General features: G+C 39.2%; 1 protein-coding gene and 1 long non-coding RNA gene across 2 annotated transcripts; one reads left to right on the top strand and one right to left on the bottom strand.

Annotated features, from left to right (window-relative positions):
* Positions 1-1,271: 1,271 nt before the first annotated feature.
* Positions 1,272-4,570, bottom strand: foxf1 (forkhead box F1). Its single transcript, XM_028015177.1, has 2 exons — positions 3,109-4,570; positions 1,272-2,184 (listed from the first exon to the last, which is right to left on the bottom strand). The coding sequence occupies exons 1-2, from the start codon at positions 4,085-4,087 to the stop codon at positions 2,021-2,023; spliced, it is 1,143 nt and encodes a 380-aa protein (XP_027870978.1). The 5' UTR covers positions 4,088-4,570; the 3' UTR covers positions 1,272-2,020.
* A 392-nt stretch (positions 4,571-4,962) lies between these two features.
* On the top strand, positions 4,963-18,524 carry LOC114142507 (uncharacterized). The gene is made up of 2 exons (XR_003595039.1): positions 4,963-5,308; positions 14,207-18,524. It is a non-coding gene; the product is annotated as an uncharacterized LOC114142507 (long non-coding RNA).
* Positions 18,525-23,579: the final 5,055 nt, after the last annotated feature.

The raw sequence follows: 23,579 nt of genomic DNA, 5'->3' as shown, positions 1-23,579 counted from the left end.
CTCTCTCTCTCTCTCTCTCTCTCTCCTGAGCCCCAACAGAGTCGTGAACCTCAGCAAATGCCATCAGTTAGTTAAAGTGCCGTTGCCCCTGCTCAGGCCGCGCAGCGTGGTATTTCACCGGGGTTCAGTCAGTGGTCATGCGAGATATCAGAGCAACTAAATGGAAGTGCGTTGCTCTCTGTGAGGATGCGCGCCTGGACTCCAGCACCAACAGATCCTACAGACTAAGACGAGCAAAACGATCCTGTGTGTTCCGGATTATAAGATTTGCGAGTCGGAGCAGGTGGCGTTGCATTTGGCTTCAGACTAGAACCAAAATATATTTTAGCGTCTTTCCGGGGGTTAATTCAAAGGATGACACTAAAGAAACGAGAGCCGCAACCAAAAATGTTGCCCATAGAAAATCTTAATAAATGTTCACCATGCTGAGTTATGTTTTGATTTGGGTCTAGAACACGCTGGTCTACACATATTCATTATTTACGTTTACATTAATTGTGTCGTGTTGTTTCGTGTAATAATGAGTTAATGTTAGGTTATTCGTCATTATGTAGTTTTTTTCCACTGCACAACTATATATAGCCTATATATGTATTTTTTATGTAGCCCTGAATGAGTAAGGCTGTAGCAGAAACAATTCATTAGCATTTTTGATGCAGATTGAGATTCTTTTTCTAGTTTTATGTTATTTTACTTTAAATTATGACTATTTTTGAGTAATATATCTGAAATTTACGCTGGAGTGAGATATCTTTTGTTTCTTATTTACAACAAAAAATGTTGAATACCAGCCAGCGCAAACACCTGACTTTGTGAATCAAAGTTTATTTGATTTATTAATTTTTTCCTTTGGAATCGATCATTTTTCAAATTGAATGAATTAACGTAGTGATTTTTTTTCCCCTCTCCAAATTTCTTTTAAAAAAATAAATCCTAATTTTAGGAAGAAGGGATCTGAATTATTGTTGAGCGAAACGCACGTTGGTTCCCAATGGTTGCCGTTTTTTCTTTACATATTTCTTCACAACATTCCTCTAAAATGCAAGATAAACTCCCGTTTTATGGACTTAGAAGGTCAAACAGCCCCGGAATTCGGGTGGTTTTATTTTAATAAAAAAAAAAAAAAAAAGATAAAACATCAGCTCACACAGGATGAACCCTCGCTGTTTTTCCTGATATCTACACTAAGTGATAGAAGTAATAGTCCACATAAATTTGACAAACGAGACAGTGCTTACAATATATCCTTATTTTCATTTAAAAAAAAAAAAAAAAAAACAAATAACACGCATCTTGACAAATATTGCCAATAAAGCACGGAACTCCTTGGCCAGTTCGCCGGAAACTGAAAATACAGGCCTGGAGAATAAATAAAAAGTTGCGCTTATAGGCGATTCAAAAAGTGCCAATTTTTTTTTTTTTTTTTTTTTTTACACAGTATACAGTATGGACGTACAGTATATAGGCCTATGCAATGTCCATAATTATTTATTCAGAAATCAACGCCGGGTATTTTTGTTCCAGCTAATCTGTCAACAACATGAAAATTAGAAATAAAAAATAATAATAAAAAAAAACTTTAAACGGAAAAAAAAAACGAAGGTGTGCATATTTTACAAAAAATGATTAAACATGTGAGAAGTGAGAGGTCATCCGCTCCGCAGGACTTAGTACCAAACTGCACGTTTCTCTCTCTCTCTCTCTCTCTCTCTTTGTTATGCCACTTTGAAGGTATGGAATTGTTTGTTTTATTATATATTATTATTATTATTTTATTATTGTGTGGCTTCAGTCGTCTGGTGTCCAACAACACAGGGAATTACTCCGGTCTACAGGAAGCAAGGAGCTCTCTCTCCTCAGCACAAAAGTCTCTCAGTGGTGATTTTTGTTGTTGTTTTAATTCTCTGTTCCCGTGCTGCTGTCTGCATGGCTCCAGTCCGAGTGACTCACACACACACACGCACCCACACACACACATTCCCACACCGTCCATGCGGTGTGCAGCGTGTCCCGGCGGGGTTCACATCACGCACGGCTTGATGTCCTGGTAGGAGACCTGCTGGTGGTGGTAGTAGGAGCTGTTTCCCGGTGAGTGCATGGCGGAGGAGGTCATGGCGTTGAAGGAGAACACGAACTCCTTCCGGTCGCACATGCTGGGCGACTGGGAATGGTACCGAGGAATACCTGCGGAGAGAGGATGGGGAATATTAAAAGAAAAAAAAAATCATATGTGTATAAATTCTGGGAAATTTAATTTTGAAGATGCCATAAGTTCATTGAAAAAATTGTAGATTTATTTATAAATACAAGAGCAATAAAAAAATTATTATACTGGCATAGAATATGTAAACTGAAAATATAATCCTGGCTCTTCTAAACAGTTACACAAAAACACATTCTTTCAGGTTTAATTTAAAATTTTCCAAATTACACTTTTGTTTGCATAATTTTAACGGTAAGTTGAACACGTTGTTGTTTTTTTGTTTTGTTTTGTTTTTCTCTTTCTCACAAAGCCGAAGTCCATTAAAGAGGCAGAATCAAGATCATCGAAAGTAGAGGCGGGCTAAAAAGGGTTAATTGACAGCGGCCCTTTTGCACGCCAGTCCCGGAGGACCGGGGCCCTCGGGGCCCTCGGGGCCAGGCAGGCTGGACCTTACCGCGCTTGCTTTTCTAGCGCCGAGATTGGCACGCTTCTCTGCCATCCCCACGCCTTATTTGTCTTTATCCTTTCCATAAAAGAAAGTTAACGTCTCGTTCTCATTCAAGTTTTATTCAAAGGGAAACTGATATTTGCACGTTAATTTCAGAAGGATAAAATAGGTGGTAATTTCCCCTGGTGGCATTAATTTAGGATATTCCGTAATAAGGCAGCAGAATTAAGACGGTGTTGTTTGCACTGCGCTTATTTGGCACAGTAACCTATGTGTCCGTTTTTCATGCAGCCTATAAAAAAATCTACTTCTTTCGTGTGAATTAAATTTGGTGCTTCTCGTTTAGGAGTGTGGTCTTTTTTTTTTTTTTTTTTTTGTGTGTGTGTGTGTTAATTTTCACAGCAGCAGCATCGCGGAATATTGAACAGTTTTGTGACATCGTAAGCTTTAAGTATACCTTGTAAGTCTGTGCTGCTGTGTCCGTTCTGGTGCAGGTACGACTGGTCCAGTGAGTGTGTGGGCAAGCTCGGCTGCAGGCTGTTCGCCCCCGGGTTGCACGGAGACAGCGGCTGCTGCTTGATGTACGAAGCCCCGTTGTTGAGCGACGCTGGCGGGGCCGAGGCCCACGCCGAAGCCGAGCTCGAGTAGACGGGGTGAGGCTCCATGACTCCCCCGCCGGTCAGCAACGGGGAGGCGGAATTGTCGTGGTGGGGGTAATCGCTCCCAGTGGACGCCGTGCAACTTCCCATGTAGGAATGTCCACTGTTGCTCGACAAGTGAGACATGGAGTGGCCGGACAGACCCATCCCATCCATGTTACCTGCCAAGTGTCCATTCATCATCCCGATCCCGCTGTCCAGAGACAGGCTGTTGGGCGGACAAGACAGGCCCCCGCCGCTCCCCTGGTAGTTGTACGCCTCGGGAATGTGGTTGAATCCCAGGCCGTTCATCATGCTGTACATGGGCTTCAGCGCCTGGCATTTGCGCCTGAAGCCTCTGGGTCTTCTTCTGAAGGAGCCCTCCTCGAACATGAATTCGCTGGCCGGGTCGATAGTCCAATAGTGGCCCTTCCCCGGTCGGCCCAGGCCCTTGGGCAGCTTAATGAAGCACTCGTTCAGAGACAAGTTGTGACGCACGGAGTTCTTCCATCCCTGATACGAGCCCCGGAAGAACGGGAAGCGGCTCTGTAGGAACTGGTAGATCTCACTGAGCGTCAGCCGCTTGGTTGGGGAGCTCTGGATGGCCATGACTATCAAGGCTATGTACGAGTAAGGGGGCTTCTCTGGTCGCCGGATCCCTGCGTTCGTCTTCTTGGTTTTCGTGGTAGAGGACGCGGTTTCCATCACCACCGTCTGTCCATGCGGCTTCTCCGGCGCGGACATCGGGCTGTTCTGGGCAGGAGGCTGCGCTGGGGGCTGCTGGACCTCTGCCGTCATTAGTTTGCCTGGATTCAGTCTTCGAGGTGGCAAAGACAAAGAAAAAAAAAAAATTCTCCACTTACGGTTAGAAAGTTTGACAACACTTCCCTGGCATAAAGAGGAGGGGTGGGAAAAGACCCCAAACCCAAAAGCGGACGACTGTCTTTTAGACTCTCCTTCGTTGGTTTAAATTCTGTCCTGTCTGAAGCCGTTTTTGTTTTTTTTGTTTTTTTTTTAAGGTAACGTCCGAAATAGAGCGCGGAGCAGAACAGGAGCCGCTTTCCACTTCAGTTGCTGTGTTGTCGTGCGTCCGCGGAGCTCACTTTTTACTTATCTGTTGCCATCGGCGCATTGGAAGCTGTACGCCTTGTCATCCTAACGCTGGGGGCCCGCCCAGTCCCCTCCTACTCCAGTGGTGGGCTGCAAACATGCACATCTGCGTGCATGCGCTCACTTTTTTTTTTAGTAGAATGATTTTATATCTAACAGATATGGATTTTATATGTTATCTCGAGCAAATTAATTTATTCATTCCACCCCTGGATCATAAAAATAACTATATGCATCTGTCTTCAGCTGCGGATCTGTGTCACACTGTGTTCCAATTTGAGGTTATGTTTGTTTTTATGCATGAATATATATATTTTTAATTAAACAAAAATAATAAAAATTTTCATTTGAAATGATCCAATCTCTACAGTATGTCTCCTTTTAAATGTGCGAGTGAGTCAATGAGCCTCGTTGAAGCTGCAGCAGGAAGGATATGACTCACATTAAACACTTAAAAAAAAAAAAACAACATAAAAAGTATAAAACTATATCTACTAGACAACGCGCTCCTCACATTCAAAATCTGCCTCCGGATCTCTGTGAAAGATAGTCAGGGACATGGGCAGGATGTTTATACAACAAAATGTAAACATTTTCCCGGACCTTCTTTAAATAAGAAAATCAGGCAAAAGCCTGGTTAGATCTGCTAATACCACACAAACTAATGAGATATGGCAAGAAAAAAACGCGCGTCGTCCTTACGGCAGGCTACATGTTGGACTTTTTTCTCCCCCTCTCTCTTCTTTTACAAATGTATATTGTTTGTGCAATACAGTCATAATATTTACGCAGGGACGCGGGAGGAGTGAGGTGGAGACTCAGCCGAGCTGGGAGCGCACAAACTCGGACGGAGGACTTGAGATCGACTCCTGCAGGGGAGAGAAATCACGGCGCGATCCGGGATCCGAGGTAAGGATTCACCAGACTCACAACGAGATCTGTGGCCGCTTTAAAGACGCGGCGCGTTAGGAGCAACTCTGCGCTCGCTGTGTGGGAGATGGAGTAGATGGAAAGACTAAGATTGAGTTTAAAACATGCATGCAGCTCTAGAAATTATGACTGGGCTACAGATCAATCAGAGGACGCTGCGCACAAGTTTGCGTGTGCATGTTTTTGTTGTTGTTGTTGTTTTGTTATTTTTACGCTGACCTGTGGCTTTAGCCTGTTTCACCCTGGGAGTGAGATCAGTCCATATAGCCTAAAACTGTTGACAGTAAGTTCCTTATTGTTCCCAGGAGATCTCAGATGGCTGCAGCCTTCAGTTTCTTCGAAACCCGCGGGTTAAGTTAACCTTTCCATTGTTTTATTTATTGGTTCTCATTCTGCGTGAAAATCATACTTGGCTGTTTTGAAGCTTCAAAAAAAAAATGTAAACATCTGGCCTCTGCGTAAAATCAGAGAACACCTGGATAGAGCGCCTTCGTGTAAATATGTAGGTAACAGATTTACATGACGATTTTAAATGATCTCTCAGTTAATATGTGTATGGCTGCTTCACATGCACATATTTCACAATAAAAAAGGTAAATATGTTGGAAATTAGATGTCGCCCTTTGTTTCAGACATATAGAAGAGTTAAAGTCGAACATAAATGCCCATATGCGTCACTGATTCGACTCTGCTCGGCCGCTCGCTTGCACTGAGAGCCGCATATTCAACAGTGAAGCGGACCACCCAGCGCGCACCAGGGACAGGCAGGCGCGCTCCCGTGCTCCCCTCTGCCCACTGCATTTAATTACCGCTGATGACTTCATTCCATTAAGGCTTTTCCTCTCTCTCACGCTCAGTCGCCTCATGTCATATTACTCCAAAAGGAGAAGGCATATTTAGATTTTTTATTTTTATTTTATTTTATTTTTTTAGTTTTTTGTTCATGCGTCTCAGGCCAGTTTCCAGAGACGGCTCAAGGAGGACCAAGGCCTTAATTCGGGATTTCATATGAGGGGGGCCCACTTCACAGCACAACTTTGGTTCATCATTTTTGAATTTTACGTCCCACAGCTTTTTTACAACCGAGTAAAGAGCATGAATGAATGGATTCAATTCACACAAAGTCCTGATTGTTTCTAACTCGATAAGCACACAATCACTTCTCATTTATAACTGAATGCCATTTGGAATAAAGTGTTCATTTTTATGTTCAGTATTTCTCAAATTGTTCTATACAGGACCGTCTTTTGCTTTTTCATTGCTCTTTAATTAAATAGCAAAATTAAGCAACACTGTTTGTCTGGTAATGTGTTTAGGTGGATTGTGTTATAACTTCTAAAGTTACGCTAATGTCAAAGTCAAACAAAAGTAAAAACTATGTGATCATTTCCTTAAAGTCTAATCAGCATCATGGTTAATTTAGAGGAAAATCATTATAGTATGATTTAAAAAAAGATCAGATTAAAAAAATGAATTTAAACATGAGAACAGCAGATGTTGGGTAACATGACTAGACCGTTTAAAGGATTCAGAGATTTAAAGGCAGTTATGTTCACCACATTTCTGCAGACAGCAAAATCCAATACGTTTCTCTGACTTGCAGATCAATTAGCAATATCCCAGATCCAGTAGGCAGCGAGCAAATGTTAAAGAAAAATTTATCTCGTATATTTACTCTTGTTTAAAAAAAATAAAATCAGCACCAATTTCTCATAAGATAATTTCATAATGTAAATATATGTTAAATTAAGCTAGGAATTATTTAGATTTCAGAATGACACTGAAAAGGCTCGGGCTTTATAGTCTGTTTAAGTTTCAGTCACTTCAGCAGCTTTGAAAAAGGTTTATGTTATATGCTGTAAATGTAACACTATACTATAATAAAAATGTACAAGGGAATGATAAATAAACAAACAAACGATAATATAAACAAATGCAGCCACCTTGACTTATCTTTCAAAACATTTCATAAACCTAAAAGCTCATTAATTTATAGAAAAGGTTTCCTCCTGGCTCCCAGGCCAGCAGTGGCCTTCAGCAGCCGCAAAGTCTGCTTGTGCATCAGGCCGGCTCTGTCAGTTTCTGTAACATAAAAATGTGTATCCATCAGTGTTGGACAATGATTCGGCGATCAAAGTGGCCTTCTCCTTTTTCCACGTTTCAGCTGCGCGTTCAGGAGAGGCCATTCATTAATGTCACTCTACCTTCTACCAACATGTTCAACAGTTTGAGCCACAAAGGAAAACGCTGCCATGAGAAAGTGGTAAAAAAGATTAGTTTGTTCATTACTTTATGCAGAGGCTTGGGAGCCGAGATCAGAGCTTCCCTGTTGCTCCGTCACAGACAAAGTCCTGCACTTTTCCATGACGTCCCAACATGAAATATTTGACAGCGCTGCACCCTCAGGAATGTTCAGTCACTTCAGTTCAGGTACAACACTCTGAAACATTAAACACAGTCTAGATGTCAAGCGCAAAAATGCATGTTACATTAACTTATACATGTCTTACGACTGCTCCTTATAATTGGAACATCGTCATTGTCTTATGAATTACTTCAGTCTTTAATGGTGTTTTATTTAAAAAAAAAAAAACACAAACTTTTCTAGCGCCTGTTCAGAACAAAACGAGACACAAATACATGATCAGTGGCGAGTTCAAGGGATCCAGGGGGACAATGACCACCTCCATAAATTTGCCACCGTGGGCCCCAAGTATCAAACACTAAACACATGAAATTAAGTGAGCAAAGGAAAGTCTTTGAGGAGTTGCTTCTTCTATTTCATTCAAAAGCTAGGAGACGTACAGTATTTTTAATCATTTCATAGGGACTAAAACACAGGTTCTAACTAATGAAATCAGCAGATGCTTGAAAACATGAATTTACTGACTGTGGTTGTTTGAAAAAAAAACATACAAAAAATTCTTTTCAGATTAAATTTCAAGCTAATAAGCAAGTGCAACCTACCTGAATAAAACTCGTATTATCACACAGGGTCGTGTTTGTGTCAGCTCTATTAGTGAAACCTTTACAAAACCTTCTATAGGCGCATCTGTAGGTGACCTTTGTGATGTATGGAAACATTAAGAGCCATCTGGGCCTACCTGGCCATCCTTAGTTTTTTTTTTTATTATTTATTTATTTTTTAAATGTATTTATCTAGATAAACTCAGAAATGACACCTGCAGTAGCCCGTGAATCACATATCCAATAGTAGCAGTGGTCAGCAGGACAGAACTGAAACATTGGCACATCGAAACCCGCCTTCGCATTTTAAGTGTTAAGCATAAATTGAATTTTTCATCCACAGAGCATCACCTCTGAGTAATAGTTTCAACAGTTTGTCTCCTGGGTGGTGAAAGAGGGCGGCAGAGGGTCACCGAGGGGCCGCACAGACTTTGTTTGGAGGACAGCGCTCCAGAAAAATCCATCAACTGGGCCTGAGTCCATCCGAACTGAACTTGAGTCAAGTTTTGGGAGAAATCTCTGTTTCTGAGGTCAGCGTACGGAGGTTTATCACCCAAATGCCCCCAAAGCCTCAAGAGGAAATGCGCGTGATGTTAACTCAATTACTATACTGAGCATATTTTCTAAAAATATATGCTCGAAACGGTTAGTAATGTAATTAAATGCAACTAAAAGACTCAAATGCCAACATATTTTAAACGATATGTTAAAGAGACTCTTCATTTGCATCAGCGGGCCTGCAATTGATTTGAAGTCTGCTGCATTTTCTGTTTTGTCTTTTATCTCTATAATTTTCTGGCCATGATTGGCGGCAATAAATGATTAAGTTATATAATATGGCGAATAACAGAGACAGAGCCGGCACACAGTTTGTATTACGCACAACTCACAAATTAAAAAGAAACTAATTGGTTTAATCAATGCATCTGAGTCTTAATGCCACATATTTATTAATGACAGTTGAACTATTCAATCGAATTAAATGTATTTATGGATTAATTGCGATATAAATTGTTTTTTTTTTTTGTGTTCCTTTGCCTCCTGGGGGTCGTCTGCAGCTCACTCAGCATTGTCACTTTAATTGAAAACAGTGTAAAGCCGACGCGGGTCCCCCCCCCCCCCCCCCCCCCCCCCACCCCATCACTTTCCCTGTGCGCAGTAGGTGGCCGTGTATATTTTCGTTGAAGTGCTGTTTATGTGATCGGGAAGGGACTGGGCTGCGCGCAGACCGCTGATTGCGCGCATTGGGTCGCTGCGTCAATGCGAAGCGGGTTTGATGGGCGCCGCCAGCAATCAGCCGCGGCGCAAATGCGCTCAATGGGTTTTTGCGCGTCCAAAACCGATATTTGAATTGTGCTTCGTTGTACGTCGCGGCGCAGAGACTTAGTCTTTATGTTCCCTTTGATTTGTGTTCATTTTCAGATGACAAACTGTTCAAACAATAAGGATATATGTGGAATCCGGGGTCATAATTTGAAATAAATGTCCAAAAAACAAACAAACAAACAAACAAAAAAAACCCCTCATCAGGGTATTTTAGGTCATTCGAGATGGACACATTGGAGCCTGTTTCTTTTGCATTTGGTGATTTTTAAGTCAAAAATGTGCCACGGATGATGCGCATATCATGCTGCGGGTATTGCGTTCAACAAATTCGTTAATTTCATCTAAAAAAAGAGAGAATAGAGAATCTAATATAAAGTTGTTTTATATGCTGAATTTATTCATAGGAAAGACTTAAAAACTCATTTCGATCTGACGCTACATTAAACCATCGAGTCAATAAAGTCTTTTAAAATTAAAAGAAGCGGAGCAATTTAACTCACACATTCAACTAACTGACAGTTTTATGACGACAACAGTTTATTTTCTGCACAGTGATATGAGGAAGAATGAAATAAGGTGCAATTATTCGTCCTTCTGAAGGAAGAAAATAATCTCAGTCAATCTGTCTTTATTCATATCACTTTCCATTCCGAACGAGCGCAACGCAAGATAAAATCAAAGGGCGATGGAAGTCAAACAACAATGAGAGAAAGGGAGAAATAATGAGCTAAACACGGTAAATTGTGGGGAATAATAAATGATGTACAGAAAGGCCTAGTTAACAAACTACAATGCAAGTTTCAAAGTCAACTTTGTTAATGGCAACAAGACACTAATAAAAACAAACAAAAAGGATGAAATAAGTAAATATGTGAATGAATAAATAAAAAGAAAACCCCAACTTGTATAAAAGTTAATTAACAGCAAGAAATCAAAAATAAATAAGCAAAATATAGTAAACCAAAACAAACACAATTGAGACAAAAGAATAGTTACATTTGATGGTTGGCATTGGTTTATTTCTGGCTTAATTCTGCAAACCTCTACAGCTGCAATTAGTTGTTACAGCAACTTCACCTGGGCAAGCAGGACTCATGGAAAATATGTGTGATATCTAGAAATTGGACCTACGAAAAATAACATTGACACATTAAAGTTGTTAATAAAGATTTCTAATTTCAAAGCTGAAATCAAGCCAGTTTGACTTGGGGTGAAAACTTCCCTGAAAAGCTCTGTTGCTTTGTTGCTTTTAACCTGTATCAGGCTATTTTTATGTTTTTTTTTTTTGTTTGTTTGTTTTTTTTTTTCTAAATTTAACACTTGTACGATTTCAACCAAAGTGTGGGTATTTTTCCACAAATGTTATTATGAGAACTCCAAACATCCTGATCAAGAACATTTCACGAATGAGCCCCAGTGTGCCATATTTTTAAAAATAAATATTTAATGTCCTATTTATGCTCTCACTTGTTTGTACCAAATATTAATGAAATAAAGTTGATTAACCGGATGACCGTGGCATTTTTAGTCACTTTTATATGTTAGGTTCCGTGCACACCACAACATAAATGAACATGAAGGCCGCAGAGGGAAGGGTTTGGCAGGTCCAGAGTTTTTACAAACTCCCAACCGTCCAGATGTGGTTTACGGTTGCACAGAAAATGTTTCATAATGTTTCATTGCTTATACCTGTTTAAACTCAACTCAAGCTCTTCGGATTAAAAAGAAGAAGAAGAAGAAAAAACAGCTGTACCAAAAAGAAATTAATATTACAGAATAAACATTTCAGAAACATGTTCATTTAGAATTGAAAGGTAAAATAGCACAATGTAGCATTTTTAAATCTGACAAGGCTGTGATTTTTAATTTAATGAGTTTTTAGAGAAACAAATATATTTATTTCAGCTTCATGACTTTCATGACTTTTTTCCAGAATAGTAGTTCATCTTTTACTATTATCCCTTCTGATTTTTCATGATTTTCTTTTCCAATTCTAAGAATCCTGAGATCATTTTGAGTAAATTTTCAGGTTCCTTTTTGCTTGTCGTGTGTGTGTGTGTGTGTGTGGGAGAGTGAGAGGGGGTGTTCACATCTGTCTAATGGATGAGGGCTGTGAACGCAAATGATTGCTTCAGTTCAAAACTGGAAAAAACATTCATTAACTTTATTTTACTGTCAAGATGATGATTTAAAGAACCACAGACTTTGGGTTTTAGGTTAACTCAATTCCTCATGATTCCACACTTGTATTTCTTTTAAGATGCAACATAGTGATGCATCTAACTTAGTTGCAAAGCTTTATAGATGTGTAATTTATTTTTGTAAAATGAGGCAAATGCTAACACAAAAACATGTTGTTTTTTTTACAAGTTATTATTATTATTATTATTTTTTTTTAGCTTCAATTCTCTTTCTGCTGGCTTGGCCTCTTTGCAACGCCTCGGCCTCTCGGTGAGTGGGAGCCTGTTTGGGGCCCCACCCTGCAGGCCCGCGCACACCTCCCAGAGTTGGTCCATCATGGCCTGTCTAACTTGGGGAGACATCAATAATGAGAGCTGAAGCAGAAACCACAGCGGAGAACACAAAAGAGACAGGGAGGGCACTCGCAGGCCACAACTGGCTCTGCTGCAGGTTAGCTCCTTTGATACCCCCTTGATGGTAGTTTGATGGGTGCACATGGGGCAACATGGGTTTATACGTCCATGTTTACATAACATCTATGGTGTTTACACGCAGCCCACCAACCCTTTTCTGCTCTCGTCTGAAGGGGGATTTTCCTGTGGCACACTGCTTCGGAAAAAGCAATTAAGAATTCCCAAACAACGCACCACAATGGGAGATATCATTGGTGCAATGTGTGCTCAGTGTCCCTCACAGTTTTTGTCTGGAATGAGCCGACTATTTTTAATCTGCGCACAACCCAATCCACCTACAGAGAAACCACAAATTGAATGAAGAAGAGAAGGGGGGGATGGGTGGGCATAATTGCCTATTGTGGAGCTCAAACTCCTCTGTTCTGGCATAAACAGCTTTGGTAGTTTACAGCTTGATAGTCAGTGCCCCTGCCGGTTTCAAACTGGGGCATATCCTCGTTGTCTGTGGGAACTCGTAGCCAAAAGCAGTGGTTGGAATCAGCCAGGAATGTTCTGGGATGGTAACTGGATTCAGTCATATAATGCCCGACTCTCCACATTGGAACACCGGGGTGGGAAAAAGGCCGAAAGCATTTCCTGAGCGGAGGGGGGTCCCAGTGAAGCATCACATGTATGGCATCGTGTGACAGAGATCTACAGATACTACAGATATATTTAACGTCTATGCAACAAAAAAGTAATTTTACTTCTGGCACCTCAATTTTACAACATAATAAAATTTGTATTATTTGCTTACCTGCTTTAATACTCATAAAAGCACAAAATGCATTAAGAATACTCCTGAAGGATCAACAGGCTATTAACAGCTAATGAATCTGATTCAATTCTTTGATAGATAGATAGATAGATAGATAGATAGATAGATAGATAGATAGATAGATAGATAGATAGATAGATAGATAGATAGATAGATAGATAGATAGATAGATAGATAGCTTAGCACAATCTTTAATTTTCTTAGTTTAGAACGTAATCCAGCTGTAATCTTCTCCACAAATTGATCAGTATTTGTTGAACTGACAAAATAGGAAGTTCAGAGCGCTTGAATACATTTGCAAAGCACCGAATTTGAGTCATATCAGCAGAGTGATGCCATAACCTTTATTTGTGGTCTAACACTTCATTTTGTTCTTACTGTAATGGTGCCATTAGCAGACATTAGAGCAAATCTGTCTACTTTTCTGTGCACACACGCATTTGTATGTCAGCGGCCGGTTATATGCGCCCGTAATGTCTGCCTGTAGCCGCATGTATTCATGTGTCAGTGCCAGTTGGAGAATGTTGTTGACTAAATATTTGTATGCGCGTTAGTGGACAGGCTCTGCTCCCTCTGGCTTGTGTAAACGCTAACGACGCTGGGAGAGAAATCTTACCCTGTAATTGTCAGAGGGCTTTTTTATTTTCACCTGCTACCGGCCTCTTTCCGTTGGTCTGCTCTATAACAATGGCATTGAGAAAGCTGCGGAGTGCATAGTGATTGATGCCGGACTCCGTTTGGCCCGTCTTCAGACTGGGGGCCTGAAAGGAAGTGGCTATCCCTCCCTTCCACCCTAACTACCCTGCAATAATGTCGGGTTAAAGAGGCCAAAGTGCTGATCAGTGCTCTCTTAGTGCCAATTGGTGCACAGAACAAGTTGGCAAACCCATGTAAACAATCCTTTCATGGCTTATTAATCAGTTTCTCAGTAGATGAAGCAGAATGAAGTTCATTTACTCTACACGGCCAGATCCAACCTTATCCGCTCCATCTTGCCTCCAGTTATCACTCTTTTTCTTGTGCCTGTCAGTAAAGGAAGAGACACAGGCTCATCTCTACTGCATTCTTTCCATTTTGCTGAAGAGCCGTGTGGTAGGGAAGGTAATCTGTCACCTAAATCGCCTGTCCTTCTCCCTGCCTGTGTCTAACTGTTTCTCTTTCTCCTTCCTCCAGGCTCGAGTGGGCAGGCGTGCGGCTTTGGCCACAAGAAGCTGTGAATTCTTCGGAGAATGGAAGATGTCTCACGGGGAGATGTGCTGCACCCCCGCCACCCACACGCCACCCCAAGATGACCCCTGACCCTTTCTCGTGTTTATATCAGGCCATGGAAGTGACAAATAGTGATGAGTCACTCTTGCCGAGTGTTTACACTCCGGAGTCACGCAAGGAAGGAAATCAGCCACGGTCTGCTAAAAGTGGCGAGGTGAGAGAGAGGAGCTGCTGTGATTTACCTCTCAGAGTCGTTATTTGTTTCACATCACCTCTGCTGAGCAAATGATCTTCCAACAGAAAGCAGCAGAAAAAGCTGAGGATTGTAGTCGAGGAAAGCAAAGACTGCTTGGGGCAGAGCATGTAATCGCTGCAGGGGTAGGTGTGCTTCTGTTTCCCAGCTTCAAACAAGCTCTTTTCAGAAACTTTGATGGAATCTGAATATTAGTTAATGCATTCTATGAGATTTTATTAGAAATGTTCACATTCTAATATGTTTCTCTGAATCAGGGATCAGTTAAAATTGTCTCGATAAACATTTTCTATCTTTTGTAAACGACTCATTCCAACTTAAACTACAGATGGTTTGTAAACTTTTTATAAAATAAAATTTATGAAAAGTGGGATGCATTTGTATTCAGACTTCTGACTCAGAACTCAAAACTACCTTTTTCTGAAATTACAACTGCACAATCTCAGTCAGATTGGATGGAGCCCTGTGTGACTATCTCTTTTTAAATCTTGCCACAAATTCTCAATTTGATTGAAGTGTGACTTTGAGCTCTTGTGATGCTGTTTGGATTCGTTGTCCTGCTGTAAAGTGAACCTCTATCCCAGTCAAAAGTCTTTGGTGGCCTCTTACTGCACATTTATCTCCATCCATCTTTCCATCAACTCTCAGAAATGTACACCTTTCTTGTGGATAAAAGCAAAGTACGAAGCAAACCATCATTCTTCTTCGCATGTTCAGGGTGACAGTTTCCCTCCACAAACTGCGTTGGCCTAAAACTGTCCTAACACTGCCAAAACTAAAGTCACGAGTGTTCATATCCAACACACAGGAATGTGTTCTTTGATTTTTACCAGTACAGTTATTATTATTTTTTATAATCCTACCTTCCATAGGTATACAGTAATTCAGCCATTTCTCTGTTATAATTAGGTTTTGATAATATTTAAAATACATACTATGTAAATGAAAAGCTAAAGTGTATCAGCTGTACATTTTTGAAAAGCTGTATTTTCTCAATTTTTGGTTATAATCTGCATGTCAGTCAGGTTTGTAATCAGTCATTGTTATCAATTCACTGACTAAAATTAAAGGTTTAGGTCTTGATTGTTAATATGCAAAGAAATTTGTGCACAAACCAATCTAACAGTTTTAACGACACATTGTTAGCGTTATTTTCTTGCATGTTAAATACTGGGACATTAGTTTATTTTGAGGTGTTTGTATGCTTAGAATGATAGAATAATATAATGTAAATTACACTGTCATATATGATGATGTACCTAAATCAAAAGTGACACCTAACACCAAAGGGCTGCACATCCCTGTGTTTACTGTGCCTTCCTCTGCTTTTTCAAACATTAAGCGTCATTGTTGTGCTGAAGGTTGAGTGACTTTACAGTACGGATTGCACAGCTGTTGTTTTCCAGACGCGGCTTCACTTGGTGCTGTTGTGTCCTGTAAAATTAAAGTGATGCTTTTTACTCTTTCCATCACCACTTTGGTGCGAGTAGCTTCGCTGCAGACTGCAGCCGGTGTCCTTTTACACACCAGCATACACACCGCCACAATGAGAGAGTGAAACCACTCTTATTTTGGCCAATCTCTCCTGAATTGTAAGTCCTGTCAGGAGCCTTGATTGATTGTTGTGTTTATCACCATGTTATTAAGAAATCAGGCTCACCGCAGCCAGGCCTGAAGTTCCTTAATTCCAACTTTGTGCTAATTAAAGGTTTGCTGCACAGGTTTAGTTTTCTCATTTTCTTTTCTTTAAATATAGACGTCTTTTTTTTTTTTTAAGCGAGCATATTGTTGCATTTTTTGCACTGCCTGGACCATCTAGTACCAAGTGCAGTGTGGTAGTCTGTGGTACAAACAGAAAATCCTCATTTTTACACTGCATAGTTAATGAGTTCATGCCTGTAGATCAGCAGAGATCCAGACTCGCGTTGTTAATAGAGCTGGCAGCAGGCTGCGTTTGTGTATCTCTGAGGTAAACACAGTTATGGCAAAGTGGACTCTCTGCTCAGTGTGTCCTGAACGGAGACACAGAGCGCTATGGCACTGTACTTTTTGTCGCACTGGCGGCTCTTTAGACATGGGGTTAATGTGATGAATGGCCATTTGGTAATGGGCCATGTATTAGGCTGAAACGACTCTTTTAAAAGCCACAGTTTGAGCCTTCGCCATGGGCAGTTTGGATCAGCAATCACTCAGGTGGCAGATGTTTGGTGTTGGACTGAGCAACTCTACCCTGCTTTCTGTCTTTTCGACTTCCTCAACTAAAAACAGGCATAATGCCGTCTAAAGCAGCAAAATTGTGAAAACAAAACAAAACGCATATTTGTGCAAATGACAAATGATTTTCATATGTGAAGATCATTTTTTTTAAATCTAATATTGTGGTGTGCATTTGTATTCAACCCATTTTAATTTTTTTGGCCCCCTAAAAAACCCAGTGCACATCAGGAAACACCTAATTAGTAAATGTTCAATCTGTATGTAATTGAATCTCTGAATTAATCCAGCTGTTCTGCAAAGGCCTCAGAGGTTTGGAAATCCTGGAAAAGTTAAAGGTGTTAGTTAAAGGAGCTGCAGAGATCCAAGTAAATCTGTTGACAGGAACACTGCAGCTGAAGCACTTCACACACCTGGCCTCCCTGGAAGAGTGACGCTGAACTGTTAAAGCAAAGCCAAATGAGGTTTCATTTACAGTATCCCATAAACCATGGAGGGGACACAGAAAACGAAACCAATCGTTTTGGCCAACATGCAAAAGACTGTGTGGAGGGAAAATAATACATGTCGCAACCCCATGAAATATGGTCGTGGCAGCATCATGCTGAGGGGACACTTTTCTTCTTAGGACTGTGAAGCTGGTCTGAGTTAAAGTAAAGGTAAATGGAGATAAATACAGGCTAAAGTAGAGACTGGAGTGGAGGTTTATCTTTCAGCAGGACAACAACCGTAAACACAGCTAGTGTCTTCGGCCAGTCTAGAGTAAGGGTCCTCAACCTGCGGCTCCAGAGCCGCAAGTAGCTCTTTGGACCTTCCACAATGGTTATTTAAAACTTTAGCAAAAAAAAAAAAAGATTAGTAACTAATGTTTCTAAATACTCATATATTAACAAATGCATGTTTCAGTAGTTTTTCCAGTTTTTTCATGGAATAATTGCATTGAAATTCTACAACAGAATGGAACTAAAAGTCACATTCTTTTTGTCATTGACTAGGAAACTATTATTTTACATAGCTGTATAACATCCAATAGAAAAAACAGTTTTCAAGTTTGAATTTGCTTTAAAGTCTAAAAATAGAAATAGCATTGTGGTTCTTTAATAATAACATCAGATTTTCCATAGTAAATATTTATCAAAATATTTTCAAAACTTTATTTAACATTTGCTGCTCTAAACAAGTTTTATCTAGCTGGGCAAAGGGCAAAAATTGCTCTTTGAATTGTTAGGGTTGCACACCCCCGGCCTGGAACAACATTTCTTGTAAAACATTTTATAAGACCCGTAAATCAATGTTCACAGCTGCTCTCCATCCAGTCTGGTTGAACTTAAGCTATTTTACAAATAAGAATTGATTAAAAATCTGTCTCCAGAGGAACAAAGCTAAAGAAGATATTCCCAGCTGTATGGCAGCTGTAACTCCAGCTAACGCTGTTCCTACACAGTGTTGAGTCAGAAAAGCTAAATACAAATGCAGACCAATAGTTCACAGTTTTATTTGTAAAATAAATATATTCAAGCCATGTATAATTTTCATCCACTTTACCATAATGCAGTACTGTGTCACAAGAAATCCCAATAAAATACACTGAAGTTTGTCTCTAATCCAATCATGAAATATGTCAAATAAGTATTATTACTTTTTAAGGTTCTGTAAATGTGTGTACCGTTATTTATGAGAGTTTCTTCTACAGCCATTCTTGCTGCTCATTCCTGTATTGCAATTTTTTGACTTCTGTTTTTATATCACTGACTTTGCCTTTAATGAAACTATGAAATGTTATGAACATGTTTACAATAAACTTTCACAAATCAAGCTTATAACTTTCTGTGATGCTTTTATCCATAATTCTACATGATATTCAATATATGTGGGACAAAGAAACATCATAAACTAAGAGAAATGTGAGATTTCGGTTTTGTGCAACATTTCACGTGCGAAAGCACTCGGTTCCATTTAAATTTAGCTTAGGGGTCTTAATCTTTGCCAAATTCAAGAACCACTTAAAGACCTTCTGATGACTTCTCCGTGTTTGCGTGGTGGGGTCCAGAGCAAATACAAACACTGTCAGAAACAAATTCAGCAAAGAGGAAGTCGCTGGTGGTCCTGCTATTTCCTATACTCATATTATTGCACATTTTTAAGAGGATATGTAGCATTCACACTGCCCACTTCTCTAAATAAATGGATCCTGCAGCCTAATGATACATAACATTAACCATGTGTGGCATATTATGATATTATATACTTCTAATATCTGTTGGATCACAGCCTAAGCATACTTCTAATTAAATGTCTCATTTTCTTGTATTAAAATCAATAAAGGTTGTACTATTTTTGTTCACACACACAGTCTTTAGAATGGTATTGATCTTACACAAGTGAGTCAGAAATTCTTGGCAACATTGTTATTAAACATTTTGTCTTTATTTTTCTGAACTGAATATTTTAGCTAAACAGCATTCTATCAAGCAGGGTCGATCAGATAAAACTGGATTTCACAGTTCCATGTTAATGTTTAGCAGACACTGAATATGTAAACCCTGAGAATGAATCCATAATGCTAAATTAATGTGGAGGCACCAGAGGCTCTCATGTGAGGTTCCCCTGAATCCAAACAGTCTTATCACAGGTGTTGGGGAGGACAGACAGACCGACAGCCACATGGTTCTACTTTGACATCTGCTAATTCCAGGGAATCAATCCTAAATGACACCTATGGGATACACAGAGTGGATTTCCCTCTGATGCAGATTGGCGGTGGTTTGCAGATGAAAGACAGTAAAATAAATAAAGCTGTGGTGAGCAGGCAGAGCTCCTCTGTCCGCACAGTACAACCATAATGGGATACATACTGACATGAGGGGAGAGGTGGAGGCCCGCTCCTGTTTTATTTTTTTCCCCCGTTTTTCTTGCTCTGTTAGCTATTGAAACGCTGATGGATGTCTGCTGTTTGTCCCTGATATTCAGGCGGTTATTTGTTGCAAAAAATATACTATTTTTCGGTTTCAGGGGTTAGGGCCCAACAAGTTGGATAACAATGATTAGCCGAGAAAAGCTCTGTAACTTGTCACCTCGTCTGCCTGCTGGTCCACCGCTGCTGATTTTCTTTTAATCCTAAAAGTGGGTCATTAAATCAAACTCAGCAGTATCAAATGGCATTTTAACCTTCTCCAATCAATCTTTTCATCAGCTTCTGGGTCTGTGGTTGGCCTGCAGTGAGAATGCTAATGGTAAGGCAATCCTTCATTGACTCATCCTGGCTGGGCTCATGATACTCCTGCAGGTTACACCGACCTGCCTGTCCCTGTACTGTGCCAATGCAAATTCATCTTTCCAGTCTGCTGCACTGTGCATTAGCCACGGGAACTTTAAATTGATTTTAGCAGAATACCGCTCCCACATAGTGAAAAACATGAAGTTATTCATTAAAATGAATTAGAGGTGCTCTTCTTTAATAATCAAACTTGTGCAATATAAAACACAAATGCAAAAAAAAGGAAAACATTTGCGTTCATCTCAAAATCTGTGTATAGGAACATAGGTGTAAATCCTGGGGGAGCAGCGGGTTCCGGACCCCCCAATCTTGGAAAAGTCTAGAATTTGCCCCCCCCAAAAAATCTTTGAAGAAACGTTTGCATTTAAACAAGATCAGCATGAGAAGGCAAAATAAAAAAAGAACGAAATAAATCTGCCATTTATCTCAGAGAAAAAAAAAAAGAATAAATTTTTAGGTCCCCCCCCTACCATTATTAGAATAATGGTTCAGTCCAAAGTGTAGGAGGACAACAGCAGCTGAGAAACGGCAAATCAGAGCCGTGAGGAGCTAGCTGTTAGCTGTGGCTCTGCAGCACAAACATAAAACCCTCCAGTAAGTAAATACTTAAAACAAAAGACATGTAAACCTTTATTTACATTCACTGCTCAATAAGAAGAAACACATTAACAATAAAAATCAGACTGCAGTTTGTTATTTTCTTACTTTGGCTGAATCTTGATAAGCTGCTTCATTAGCAAAACTGCTACACTGCTTTCATAGACTTAAGCTTTCAAAGGTAGCAAACATCTCATTCATATTTAACTCTTTATCTTTTAGTTAGAAGAGTTTGAAACGGGAGGGAGAGGCTGAGCAAGTGGACCCAGCTCTGTGTTTGGGAGCCGAGAACAGATAGAAAAAAAAGAAAGCTGCCTTTATTTTTTACTGTCTACAATGTAGAGCCTTTAAAACCACAAAATAAAATCTGAATATTTTTCAATATAAACCCTGGTGCTTTAAATTATGATACTTCCCAGATATTCATTTCTATCTACTTATTTATTCTCAGTCACCCAGGACATGACAAAACTAAAAAAGGCTTAAAAATAAAGCAACTTAACAAGTTATGATTTAAATAGCCCATAACTTATATTGGGAACCATTACAATAAATCAATGTTTATGAGGAATTTTATTAAGAGGAGTTACACATTAAAGCTTTTTTATTTAGAACCTTAAATTTTTGTAAAGGTGGAGTAGAGATTAAATCAGTCAAACTAAACAAAACTCATGTCTAAGCAACATTTGAATTTTAGTTTTACTTCTCAACAGGTTGCTTACTTAGAAAAACACATTTGATGTGTATTACTAGTCCTTTTTGGTTCTGCAGCTTGAATGTGGTCTAAAATGTTTTACGGTAGATTTCAATGGAACCTCGTGTAGAGGGGTGAAAAACAAGTTGTTAGTAAACAAAACCAAGAAGTAAGAAAATAGGCACCCCAACATAATTTTTCATTTTGTATCTTTAATTTCTCATCGTAATAAGTTCTGTAGTGTTATTTCAGTTAGTCCATGCAATTCTACACATGGCCGCTAGGGGCGCTGACGCGTTGGTGACCAAGAAAAGATTGAGCACAACCAGAAGGATAAATCTTTTATTATTATTATTATTATTATTTTTATTTTATTTTATTTATTTATTTTTTTTATTTTATTGTTTTGTTTTGTTTTGAGGGGGGTGTATATAGTTAGCGTCCCGATCCACACTCCATTCCAGTAGATGGCGGTAATGCACATCTAAAAGTTGTTTGCCAACCGCCATAAAAAAGGAAAAGAAGAAGAAGAAGAAGAAGAATAAATCTTCCTGTTGAAGGTAAAAGGAGCTCAACGTGTGTGTCTTGTCTTTTCCATATCGCAGGTCAGTAAAAATGTATGTTGATGCATAAATGTGGTGTCCTTTAAAAGTTAAGAGGTTATAGACTCGAGAGTCAACTGGTGGGTCACTTTGTACAGCTTTGGATGGACATTGTGTAGAAAACGGGACGTATTTCGGGAGGCTAACTAATGCTAATGCTAGCGAACTATGTGCATGTGTTGAGCTAGCTGAGAAACAATTGAAGGACTAGAGATTGAGTTCATTTTGAACTTATTGTATTTTTCACTTTTGAAATGGTAAAAGACATTTTTCTGGTGTCTTTTCTTTATGGGTTATTTCAATAACAAACAATGTTGTTGTCAAACTCAATGAGGAAATGGTTGAAGAGACAGTATTAACGGAGCAGTTTGTAGTTTTTTTGTGTAAGAGATAAAATACTGTAATGTTGTTAAAACAGTGGATACAGTTAAAAGCTACATTGCTTAAATATTAAAGTATATGCTGTGCAGAATAAAAATTGTAAAAGCTATTAAAATAGTTAAAAGCAAATCCATATATTTTTATTTTGACAGTTAAAAATACAAAAGGTCTGAGGAAAAGGGACAAGATATTTGAGTTAAAACAAAACTAATTGGTTTGGATAATTAAAAGCTATCTAAAGTATTTTGTCATTCAATAAAATTCATGATGGAGCATGTTAAAAATAATTCTTGTTCGGTTTAAAGGGATATTGCAGTCATTTGTAATGTACTGAATCGAAGGGTTATTTGTTGAAGTTATACAGTGATACCTGAAGTATTTGATATGAAGTATTGCATATGTTGTGTTGTATATGGAGTACGGTCATCATAAGAAGAATAAATCTTCCTGTTGAAGGTAAAAGCAGCTCAACGTGTGTGTCTCGTCTTTTCCATATCGCAGCATCACACGTTGAGGGAAGATCATCTACTACCCTCAGCCATCCGAGGTTGCAGGGTAACACTCGCCAACTCCCCCAAAAATTGGTCTTAAGAAATTTTCCTGTTTATGGTCCCCCCCAATAATGAGATGGGATAATTTGAGGCATGTATGACATTGTCTTTATGTTTTAGGATATGAAGCAATAACAATAAAGCTAAAATAAGCACACAGAGGAAACATCAGCGCAAACTCAAAATGTGTTTTTAATCCTTTACTGCAGTTAAAGTAAGTAACAAATGTTTTATATATATATATATATATATATATATATATATAGCACCTTTCAGGATATAAATCACAAATGCTTCAGCAAATGGAAAATAATAATAATAAAAAAACTCAGGACAAAATTAAATGATTAAACAAAATTAAATTGTGTTTTATGACGTAATTTATTGTGTGGTAATAATCATCTTTAGACATCAAAAAATAATTTAATTATAGTTTTTTCTAAACATGTAATTTTCAAACACTCTTCACAAACCACACATTTTGACATTTTCTAATATGTGTTACGAAAAAGAGTGAACCTCACGTCTGACTCCTCAAACTCTAGTCCTGTTTCTCTTTCCACACTCATTCAGATCTCTGCTTTGGACTCTTCCTGTTTATTTAACCAACAAATATTTCTACAGAAACAACAAACTATTGTTCATCATGTTAACAAAATGAAACTAGAGTCCTCAATGAACTAAATAACATACAAACCCAACTGTGAAATAAGTTAGTTTTCAGTGTTTAGTGTTTGTCCTTGAGTTTAAATCTTCACTTCCTCTGCA

Source organism: Xiphophorus couchianus, chromosome 4 (assembly GCF_001444195.1).
Source record: "Xiphophorus couchianus chromosome 4, X_couchianus-1.0, whole genome shotgun sequence".
Classification (NCBI taxonomy): domain Eukaryota; kingdom Metazoa; phylum Chordata; class Actinopteri; order Cyprinodontiformes; family Poeciliidae; genus Xiphophorus; species Xiphophorus couchianus.
Note: the sequence above shows the minus strand (reverse complement) of the source record. Positions and strands in the feature narration are given on the sequence as shown.